The sequence below is a fragment of the Carassius carassius genome, chromosome 39 (genome assembly GCF_963082965.1).
Source record: "Carassius carassius chromosome 39, fCarCar2.1, whole genome shotgun sequence".
Lineage (NCBI taxonomy): Eukaryota > Metazoa > Chordata > Actinopteri > Cypriniformes > Cyprinidae > Carassius > Carassius carassius.
In genome coordinates this window covers 342,501-353,941 of record NC_081793.1, presented here as the reverse complement: position 1 = coordinate 353,941, position 11,441 = coordinate 342,501, and the positions used below count along the sequence as shown (strand labels likewise).

The window sequence follows — 11,441 nt, the reverse complement described above, 5'->3', positions numbered from 1 at the left end:
GTCTCTCTCTCTGTGTTCGCGTGTGTGTGTGTGTGTGTGTGTCTCTCTCTCTCTCTCTCTCTGTGTGTGTGTGTGTGTCTCTCTCTCTCTCTCTCTCTCTCTCTGTGTGTGTGTATGTGTGTGTGTCTCTCTTTCTGTGTGTGTGTGTGTGTGTGTGTCTCTCTCTCTCTCTCTCTCTCTGTGTGTGTGTGTGTGTGTGTGTCTCTCTCTCTCTCTCTCTCTCTCTGTGTGTGTGTGTGTGTGTGTCTGTCTGTCTCTCTCTCTCTCTCTCTGTGTGTGTGTGTGTGTGTGTGTGTGTCTCTCTCTCTTTGTGTGTGTGTGTGTCTCTATCTCTCTCTCTCTGTGTGTGTGTGTGTCTGTGGGTGTGATGATGTTCTCCAGTGCTGGACTCACTCGTGTGTGGTGTTGTGTCTGAAGCGGTGCAGCAGTGGAGCTGGAGCTGGAGGTGGAGGTGGAGGTGGGTGCAGGTTGTGCTGGTGTTTCTGCTGGCTGAGGATCTGTAGCTGCAGGAAGAGCTGCTGCTGCTGCAGGAGATGTGCATACGTCGAGTCCATCTGCGGCGCAGCACATCTCTCTGCCTTCTGGTCCGGTGGGATGTACTGGTGGTACTTCAGCTTCTTCACTCTAGGCTTGATCTCTTTAGGTTTCTTGTGGCGGTTCTTCTCAGACATTTTGGACTGCTTTGCACAGTAAAAGCAGAGAGAAATCAGACGAGTTCATAAAATAAGATTTATGCGAACGCTTCAGATTTTAGCATTAGAGTAGTGTATCATCATTGCTTTTTTTTATTTGAAATACACAAGATGTTCAGTCCTACCTTGACTATTGCAGGAACAGGAATAGGTGTTTCCTGGCTGTTCGTCACGTTCTCCTCCTGGTTCTGAGTGCTCTGAGACCCCCGAATAACAGACAAATTAATATATTGTTATTAAATCACTAGTAATCACTAGCACAACTGTATTCAACACTGATAATAATCAGAAATGTTTCTTGAGCAGTAAATCATCATATTTTCATGATTTCTGAAGATCATGTGACACTGAAGACTGGAGGAATGATGCTGAAAATACAGCGGAGCATCACAGAAATAAATTACACTTTAACACAGATTCACACAGAAAACAGATGACTTAATTTGAAATAATTTTCCCCAATATTATTGTATTTAAATTGTGTTCTGACATGTTGGTGTTTTATCTTTGACTTACATATTAATGTCAGATAAGTTGCACTGAGTAAATACATCTGGATAAAACAAAAACTTTGCCCGTCGTCATTTCAGACTGTAAAGCAACAAAATGTGATAATTTTAAAGGCTGTGGTTCTTATCTCAATCTTTATATATATATATATATATATAGTGGGTAGAGTCATTCATCCAAGCTGTTTGCGATGTCCTGAACATCTCTTTGCGGTCCTGTGTCGGGGACTCACGTGATCAGTGTTGATGAGTGTGGGTGAGCTGGAGCTGCTCTTGTTCTCTGTAAGTGCTTCAGCTGAACACTGGGACTCCTCACTGTGCGGCTGATCTGGAGACAGACTCTCACTGCTGCTGTCCTCCTCAAACACGTACGAGTCCCCCTGCTGCGACAGCTTCCCATGGTTCACTGCAGAGATATGAGAGGAGAGACAGACTCAGAGAAGATCAGTCCAACAGCCAAACAAAGAAAGACGAGAAAAACAAATCAGACATGAAGGAGACTGATTATCATCTCAACGCCAGCAGTGTTTGAGTCTGTGTTAATATCTGACTGAAATTCTGTTTGCATCTGATGCTTGTGTGTGTGTGTGTCTGAGAGAGAGATAGAGCAAGTGTGTGTGTGTGTGTGTGATTTTGCAGGTGTCTGAGAGAGAGAGATAGAGCAAGTGTGTGTGTGTGTGTGTGTGTGTGTGTGTGTGTGTGTGTGTGTGTGTGTGTGTGTGTGTGTGTGTGTGTGTGATTGCGTGTGTCTGAGAGAGAGAGATTTTTTTTATTTTTAACCACATATTTATTAACTACACAAATTCAGGTACAACTTACAAAATCACAGTTACTCAAAAACTCCAACAAATTTCAATGCATCATTTTCAATACAGCACACAACTTTTTCTTCACTCCAAACCGCTTCAAACTCTTCCAATTTCTTCATATGAGAGTAGAAAATAAAATCATGTTTTACTCTAGCTTTTATGAGTCCCTTGAACAAACATTCAACATTTTTACTGGTACCATGAGCACTTTTATATTTCCTACTAATATAAACTGCCATTTTGGCTTGACCCAGAATAAAATTTAACAACCGTCCTTTCCTCTTTTTCCTTTTACAATATTTAAAACCAAAAATAAACACAACCATTGTAAAAATTTCATTAACATTAGTAAATATAATCTCCAATAAAGCAAACAAAGATCTTAATCTCTCACAATGTAAAAAACAATGAAATATGGTTTCTCTTTGATCACAAAAAGGACAGCAATCTTGCACACTTGGATTCAACACTGAGATAAAAGCATTTACAGCAACAATCCCATGTAAAATTCGCCATTGAAGATCACCCACATTTTTAGTCAATGGTGGTTTGTAACAAGAGCCCCAAAAAGGTTTGACTTCAATATCAACACTTAAATGGTCTCTCCATGGTGTATCCATTCTTTTTAATTTGTCTTTATTTATCACCTTCACACAAACTTTATATAAACTCTTTCCACCCATTGTATCAAAAATAAAGTCTCTCAAAATCTCTGAAGTCATTAAAACATGTTCATTTTCAATTACACTTTTAGAGATCACCATACAAGGAAAAATATCTGTTTTATCAGGAAGCGCTTGACTCGACACAAAGTTCCAGTCTTCATCACTCAAATTGTCTCGCCACTTCTTTAACAAAAGATGGGCAGTGCTTTTTGATTTAATTCCAAGTCTCTGCGCACGTGCACCAGCATTGTCCAACGTGAAACCAGCCACTTCTATTAAATCCTTCATTTTAACAACTCTGGCTTGTGTTAATGCTTGCATCAACCATAAAGTTGTATTTCCACAAAACTCCAGTCGAGCACCATTAATCAAAGGTTCTTCCAAAAACCAATACAGAGACTTACACGATAATAACCTGTCCAATTACTTCTTTCAGTCTGTTTACCAAAGCTTTTGATAACATCTTATAATCAGTGCATAATAAAGAAACTGGTCTCCAGTTTTTTATCTCTTTGAGATCACCTTTCTTAGGGAGCAAGGTTAAAACCGCTCTTCTGCAGCTTAGTGGCAGTTGTCCTTTATCCAAACTATCACTTAAAACTGCAAGTAGATCTTCTCCTAACAAATGCCAAAAAGCTTTATAAAATTCAACAGGCAACCCATCTATACCTGGTGCTTTACCAGTTTTCATACTCTGCAAAGCATTAAAAACTTCATCTATTGTTAAAGGACATACCAGTTTTGTATATGAATCCTCATTCACTTTTGGAAGCTGATCTGCCACAAATTCAGCCATTAACTGGTCATCGACAAAGCTGCGGGTATACAGCTCTTTATAAAAACTGACAGCCCTTTTGCGAATGTCAGAAACCTCAGTAAGAATTTTTCCATCTTCTGACCTTAAACACTGAATATTTTTCCTTTGGCCATTTTTCCTTTCCAAACTGAGAAAGAACTTTGATGGGGAATCCATTTCAGAAAAATTCTGAAATCTGGATCTAACCAATGCCCCCTGAGACCTTGTACCTAATAGATCTGCTAATATTGCTTTTTTTCCTTGATTGATTTTGATTTACAGTTGCTCCACTTAAAGTCTGAAGTTCCACAATATCCATCTCTAGACTTCTTATGGATTGAACCATGTCTCTAGTAACATTAAAAGTGTACTGATTACAGAGTTTTTGTATCTGCACCTTCCCAATATCCCACCACTGCTGTAATGATGTAAAGGAAGATTTCTTTGATCTCCACCCCAACCAAAAAAACGAAAAACATTTACAAAAATGGGCATCTTCAAGTAAAGCACTATTAAAATGCCAATAGGCACTCCTACCTTTAATAGAATTAATAAAAACACATGCTACTACCATTGAGTGATCAGAGAAACCAACAGGACAAATAAAACAAGACTTAAAACATTGTTTCTGATATTTAAAACAATAAAACATATCCAGTCTTGCTAAAGAGATAAATTTTCTTTCACATGAGCCCATGTATATTGCCTTTCGTTAAAACTTATGATTAAGTTTTAATCATATTCAATAAATTATTTTTTGAAGCTATATGAGGTTCAATGTGATTCCTATCTAAATCATTGCTTGTACAATTAAAATCTCCACCCAGTATTAGAAAACTTTCCATATTACATTGTTTCAGACTACCACATAAAGTTTCAAGAAACAACATTCTTTCCATTGACTTCACAGGAGCATAAACATTTATCAATTCTAAAGTAACATTTTCAAACTTTGCTATTATCTTAATTAAACGGCCTTGTATTACTTCAATAACATCATAAGATATTGGTAGGCAGGTCTTTGAGAACAAAACAGCCACCCCAGCACTAAGAGCAGTCTTCTGACTCAAAACAATCTTTCCTTCCCACTCCTTCATCCATTCAACTTCATTTTCCTTTGTGCTGTGTGTCTCTTGCAAAAACATAACATCTATGTTTTTAAGTTTCATTAGCTCATAAACTTGTGCTCTTTTGTTTACATCCCTCGCCCCATTTACATTCAGGGAAGATATTTTAAAATTACTCATTATGAGGGATAAAAAAAACACAAAAAAAACAAATCCACATTACTCCATTATTCTTGTGACATATCATTATGCATTGTCTGAGGACGCACCTTTTGCACAATCTTTTTTAAACGATACACCTCAGGGTTCAACAAACATACTTCACCTTTCTGCTTCATAAGCATTTTTGCTGAGTCAATGAATAACGAAAGATCAGGAAAAGAATCTATAACCTCCACATTCCTCATTCCTTTTGTACGCTGCAGAAACTGTTTCATTCTTTCCAAACTGTACCCACTATAATCTTTACTCATATTTCCTTCAACTTCAGAACAATTTCGCTCACTTTCTGAGCCCGACACTTCACTTACATTCGAAACTTCCCCAGAACTTTTTCTTTGATGTATTTTCCATCTCACAAAGATTCGACTTCCTCTTCACTGCCGGCACTTTAAATACCTCTTCATTCTCTTTAAGTATTTCACCCTCCAACTCATCAAAGACAATATCCATTGTCTCATCTTTTTTTTGAACTCGTTTCTCACTACTCTTTACTCCACTTCCTAGATCTTCTTTGTCCACACTCAAAACAGAAACCCCACCAACTTCGCTTTCTTTTTCCAAACTTTGACCTTCATTAGACCCACTTTCAACCTCTGAAACCTGTTACGCGTTTCTTTCTGGACAAGCACGTACCAAGTGCCCCACCATCCGGCATCCAAAGCATCTCATGCTCTCAGTTGTTACAAAGATGAGATAATCAAAATTATCAACTTTAAATTTAAAAGTAATATTCAATTCATCGATATCATTCCTCAAAATCATATGCACTTGTCCACGGAAAGACATGACGTGCTTCAACAAAGGAGATTTGCAGCCTAGGGGGATTTTCTTAATCGCAGAAACCAATGGTCCATAACTAGATAATTTGCGTTTCAGCGCTTCATCAGTAATGAAGGGGGGCACATTAGAAAGCAACACTTTTCTCGCTGGATTAACAAGTGGAAAAACTTTAATCAAACTACCATTGAGGACTAATACATTTGCAACTACTGTTCACTTTTTCAACTTTGTCCAAAAATAACACAACAGCACCTTTCATTCGAGACACCGAACGAATACTACTGTGACCAACGATCTCTCCTACCACTAACACACATTCTTCAACCGAGCACTCAACTCCATAGACAGTAAAAGAAATGGACACAGCGACCCCATTGGAACTCAATTGAGACAAGTGAAGCCCATTTTTAGCGGTTTTTAGCACTTCCGTTTCTGACGCTCAGACTCAAACTAAGCTTGATGACGTCAGCAACCTGTCTGACAGATGTAAATCTTCTAGTAGCTGTGCGTGCAAACTGCCATCGTTAATCTTGCAGAGACGGCGAGCTTGAGCGGGGAGTTCTTTGGCGTCAGTGAGCAGGAGTAAGTATTCTGATTAATTATTTTGTATAGTATTTTAAAATGTAACGCCAGGGCTTGTATCTATGGGCTTCTCTCTTGACGTCTCCCCGATTGCCTGCGAGCTTCTCCTCCTGTCTGTACGGTAATTTCTCTACTGTGCGACAGAGAGTCGAGTGGTTATGACGCAATCGTTAGCCTATTTTTACAAAAACCGTTTCTATGGGGCCATAATTTAACATAGAAGGTAATGGAGCCCTTTATAAATTGTTGTGTATCTTTAGAAATAAATAATGGACAAATGGAGTCTTTAAACGCCTCAGATGTAAAGTTATTCGCTGTCAAAGTGACGCCAAAATGAATGGGAGTCAATGATATGCTAACGCAAGTGAAGTTCTGCTACAAGATGGCGGCACGCGGCCGACTTCAACTTCCGGTCGACTTCCTTCCCACCTGCTCATCTCCCACTGGCACTTTAATTCCATGCTGCCGGGTGAGTTGCTCATAAATCTCCGTCTCAGCATTCGCCATGGCAGCCACTGGCTAAACCACCCCCCACCACAATATTTTCAGTACTTTGTGACCATACACCACAAACAGCTTAAATAAACCCAGTGAAAGAAACAACACTTAAGTAAACAGACCTTTGAAATGGGAAAAGACCCGACAGTCTCGCTCCGATTCACACTCCGCTCACTCAGCAAATGCCCACGCATGCACACAAACGAGAGAGAGAGAGAGAGAGAGAGAGAGAGAGAGAGAAAGAGAGAGCAAGTGTGTGTGTGTGTGTGTCTGAGAGAGAGAGCAAGTGTGTGTGTGTGTGTGTGTGTGTGTGTGTCTGAGAGAGATAGAGCAAGTGTGTGTGTGTGTCTGAGAGAGAGAGAGAGAGAGAGAGAGAGAGCGCAAGTGTGTGTGTGTGTGTGTCTGGGAGAGAGAGCAAGTGTGTGTGTGTGTGTGTGTGTGTGTGTGTGTGTGTGACGTCTGACCATGTGTGTCACGATCGGTGTTACAGAAAACACAGGAGAAGGAACCAATCGCAGGTAAGTCATTTATTAAAGGGTAATCCAAAAGGGGTAAACAGTCCAGGCAGGGTCAAAACCAGAATATCCAAATCCAAACATAAACAAGACACAAAGACAAGGCAAGGCAAGGCAAGGCAAGATGAGGGACATGAATAAACTTTCAACATTAAACAAGGACTCCGTGACACATACTCAGACAGACCGGGTATAAATACACAGAAGGTAATGAGGGAACTGGAGACAGGTGGGGACTAATCAATTAACCCAAACAAGGAGGAAGGTGACCAAATAAGGGAACAGACAGTTCATAAAGTGACAGACACCATGGGAAAGGAGGACATCTAGTGGAAACCCAGGGAACACAACCCAGACACTGTGACAGTACCCCCCTCTACAGAGTGGCTCCCAGACGCTCCACGACATGACACAAAACAGAGACCAGGAGGGAGGCGGACAGGTGGAGGTTCAGGGGGAGGGACGGAGGGCCATAAAGGAAATATGGGAAACAGACACCAGAAGTGTAAACACAAAACAGGGAGACCAGGAGGGAGGAGGACCGGAGGAGGTCCAGGAGGAGGGACGGAGGGCCAGACTAACAGAGGGGAACCGACAGAAAACACAACAGGAAACAAGAAACACAAAAAATAAGTCCATAAGGACATCACGTGGCGCCCACCAGGGCCGAACAGAAGACCACCACAACCATGGGGTCAGGGCACAAGCCCCCCAGGGCGGAGCAGACGACCACCCCACCCCTGTGGTCAAGGCGGAAACCCTCCAGGGCGGAGCAGAAGACCACCACAACCGTGTGGTCAGGACGGAAGCCCCCCAGGGCGGAGCAGAAGACCACCACAACCGTGTGGTCAGGATGGAAGCCCCCCAGGGCGGAGCAGAAGACCACCACGTCCTTGTGGACGAAGCCAGAGTACTCCAGGGCAGAGCGGAAGACCCCGACAGCCGTGTGGTCAGGGCAGAAGGCCCCCAGGGCGGAGCAGAAGACCACCACAGCCATGTGGTCAGGACCAGAGCCCCCCAAGGCGGAGCAGACCTCCGTGCGGCTGGACCAACGGAACGACGAAACTCTGGTAATTCCCTGGTGTCCTTACTGGACTCCAGAAGATTGGAGCTGGCCTGACACTGCTCATGAAGATCACCGGTGACTTGACTCAGTCCTTGAAGATCACCGGTGACTTGACTCAGTCCTTGAAGATCACCGGTGACTAGCCCTGACTCTGGAGGGTCAGCGGTGACTAGCCCTGACTCTGGAGGGTCAGCGGTGACTAGCCCTGACTCTGGAGGGTCAGCGGTGACTAGCCCTGACTCTGGAGGGTCAGCGGTGACTAGCCCTGACTCTGGAGGGTCAGCGGTGACTAGCCCTGACTCTCGAGGGTCAGCGGTGACTAGCCCTGACTCTCGAGGATCAGCGGTGACTAGCCCTGACTCTCGAGGATCAGCGGTGACTAGCCCTGACTCTCGAGGATCAGCGGTGACTAGCCCTGACTCTGGAGGATCACTGGCACCTGACTCGACTCTGGAGAGTTCACTGGCACCTGACTCGACTCTGGAGAGTTCACTGGCACCAGACTCGACTCCGGAGGGTCAACTGGAACCTGACTCGACTCATCAACTGGGTCAACTGAGACTCATCCTGTGCAGCGGAGCTGGGCAAGCAGCCATCTTGGGCCATGACTCTGGACAGGCGGCCCTCTTGTACTGTGGTGCTGGGCTGGCGGCCATCTTGTACTGTGGCGCTGGACCGGTGGCCAGTTTGGGCATTGGCGCTGGGCTAGCGGCCATCTTGTGCTGTGGCGCTGGACTGACGGCCATCTTGTGCTGTGGTGCTGGACTGACGGCCATCTTGTGCTGTGGCGCTGAACCGGTGGCCAATTTGGGCATTGGCGCTGGGCTGGCAGCCATCTTGTACTGTGGCGCTGGACCGGTGGCCAATCTGGGCATTGGCGCTGGGTTAGTGGCCATCTTGTGCTGTGGCGCTGGACTGACGGCCATCTTGTGATGTGGCGCTAGGCTGACGGCCATCTTGGGCTGTGGCGCTGAACCGGTGGCCAATTTGGGCATTGGTGCTGGGCTGGCAGCCATCTTGGGCTGTGGCGCTGGAACGGTGGCCAATTTGGGCATTGGCGCTGGGTTAGCGGCCATCTTGTGCTGTGGCGCTTGGCTGGTAGCCATCCTGGGCAGTGGTGCTGGACTGGTGGCCATCTTGGGTTGTGGCGCTTGGCTGGTAGCCATCCTGGGCAGTGGTGCTGGACTGGCGGCCATCTTGGGTTGTGGCGCTTGGCTGGTTGACATCCTGGGCAGTGGTGCTGGGCTGACGACCACCCCGCCGGAAGAGACAGAAGTGGCTGGGGCATCCCACCGAAGCCGATGCTGCAGGTAGCGCACGAATTCCCAGAATTCCAGTGTCTCTAACTGCGCCATCTTCTCCTGAGACACTGGATCATCCAGCCCGCCATTGAAATAGTCCTTGAGGGCCGCATCGTTGTAGCCCATGCCCTCGGCCAGGGACCAGAACACCTGAGCCAGGGCACCCACTTCATTGCCCTCTTGGCGGAGGGCGATCAACCGAAGGTACTTGGTTCGCCGCTCCGCCATCTTGGCTGGGGAACGGAAAAATGACATACCGCTGGTTCCTACCGTGACGGAGTCCTTCTGTCACGATCGGTGTTACAGAAAACACAGGAGAAGGAACCAATCGCAGGTAAGTCATTTATTAAAGGGTAATTACAGCCGCTCTGTAGACATTACCCCCCCTCTACAGAGCGGCTCCCAGACGCTCCACGACATGACACAAAACAGAGACCAGGAGGGAGGCGGACAGGTGGAGGCTCAGGGGGAGGGACGGAGGGCCATAAAGGAAATATGGGAAACAGACACCAGAAGTGTAAACACAAAACAGGGAGACCAGGAGGGAGGAGGACCGGAGGAGGTCCAGGAGGAGGGACGGAGGGCCAGACTAACAGAGGGGAACCGACAGAAAACACAACAGGAAACAAGAAACACAAAAAATAAGTCCATAAGGACATCACGTGGCACCCACCAGGGCCGAACAGAAGACCACCACAACCATGGGGTCAGGGCACAAGCCCCCCAGGGCGGAGCAGACGACCACCCCACCCCTGTGGTCAAGGCGGAAACCCTCCAGGGCGGAGCAGAAGACCACCACAACCGTGTGGTCAGGACGGAAGCCCCCCAGGGTGGAGCAGAAGACCACCACAACCGTGTGGTCAGGATGGAAGCCCCCCAGGGCGGAGCAGAAGACCACCACGTCCTTGTGGACGAAGCCAGAGTACTCCAGGGCAGAGCGGAAGACCCCCACAGCCGTGTGGTCAGGGCAGAAGGCCCCCAGGGTGGAGCAGAAGACCACCACAGCCATGTGGTCAGGACCAGAGCCCCCCAAGGCGGAGCAGACCTCCGTGCGGCTGGACCAACGGAACGACGAAACTCTGGTAATTCCCTGGTGTCCTTACTGGACTCCAGAAGATTGGAGCTGGCCTGACACTGCTCATGAAGATCACCGGTGACTTGACTCAGTCCTTGAAGATCACCGGTGACTTGACTCAGTCCTTGAAGATCACCGGTGACTTGACTCAGTCCTTGAAGATCACCGGTGACTTGACTCAGTTCTTGAAGATCACCGGTGACTTGACTCAGTTCTTGAAGATCACCGGTGACTAGCCCTGACTCTGGAGGGTCAGCGGTGACTAGCCCTGACTCTGGAGGGTCAGCGGTGACTAGCCCTGACTCTGGAGGGTCAGCGGTGACTAGCCCTGACTCTGGAGGGTCAGCGGTGACTAGCCCTGACTCTGGAGGGTCAGCGGTGACTAGCCCTGACTCTCGAGGATCAGCGGTGACTAGCCCTGACTCTCGAGGATCAGCGGTGACTAGCCCTGACTCTGGAGAGTTCACTGGCACCTGACTCGACTCTGGAGAGTTCACTGGCACCTGACTCGACTCTGGAGAGTTCACTGGCACCTGACTCGACTCTGGAGAGTTCACTGGCACCTGACTCGACTCCGGAGGGTCAACTGGAACCTGACTCGACTCATCAACTGGGTCAACTGAGACTCATCCTGTGCAGCGGAGCTGGGCAAGCAGCCATCTTGGGCCATGACTCTGGACAGGCGGCCCTCTTGTACTGTGGTGCTGGGCTGGCGGCCATCTTGTACTGTGGCGCTGGACCGGTGGCCATTTTGGGCATTGGCGCTGGGCTAGCGGCCATCTTGTGCTGTGGCGCTGGACTGACGGCCATCTTGTGCTGTGGTGCTGGACTGACGGCCATCTTGTGCTGTGGCGCTGAACCGGT

The 11,441-nt window shown here is 46.7% G+C and overlaps 1 protein-coding gene and 1 long non-coding RNA gene across 3 annotated transcripts in view; both read right to left on the bottom strand.

Moving 5' to 3' along the window:
- Positions 1-369: 369 nt before the first annotated feature.
- On the bottom strand, positions 370-948 carry LOC132120889 (myocardin-like). 2 transcript variants are annotated; one of them, XM_059530108.1, is made up of 2 exons: positions 818-948; positions 370-680 (listed from the first exon to the last, which is right to left on the bottom strand). In XM_059530108.1, exon 2 carries the CDS (start codon positions 669-671, stop codon positions 390-392), a length of 282 nt encoding a protein of 93 aa, XP_059386091.1. In that variant the 5' UTR covers positions 672-680; positions 818-948; the 3' UTR covers positions 370-389. The 2 variants fall into 2 exon arrangements, with proteins under 2 accessions (XP_059386091.1, XP_059386092.1); XM_059530109.1 differs by having other exon boundaries at positions 370-677; positions 818-933.
- Positions 949-1,439: 491 nt separating this feature from the next.
- LOC132120891 (uncharacterized) overlaps positions 1,440-11,441 on the bottom strand; it is a 14,082-nt gene continuing 4,080 nt past the window's right edge. Inside the window, exon 3 of the long non-coding RNA XR_009426187.1 lies at positions 1,440-1,607. This is a non-coding gene — a long non-coding RNA (uncharacterized LOC132120891). The remainder of the gene's footprint in view (positions 1,608-11,441) is intronic.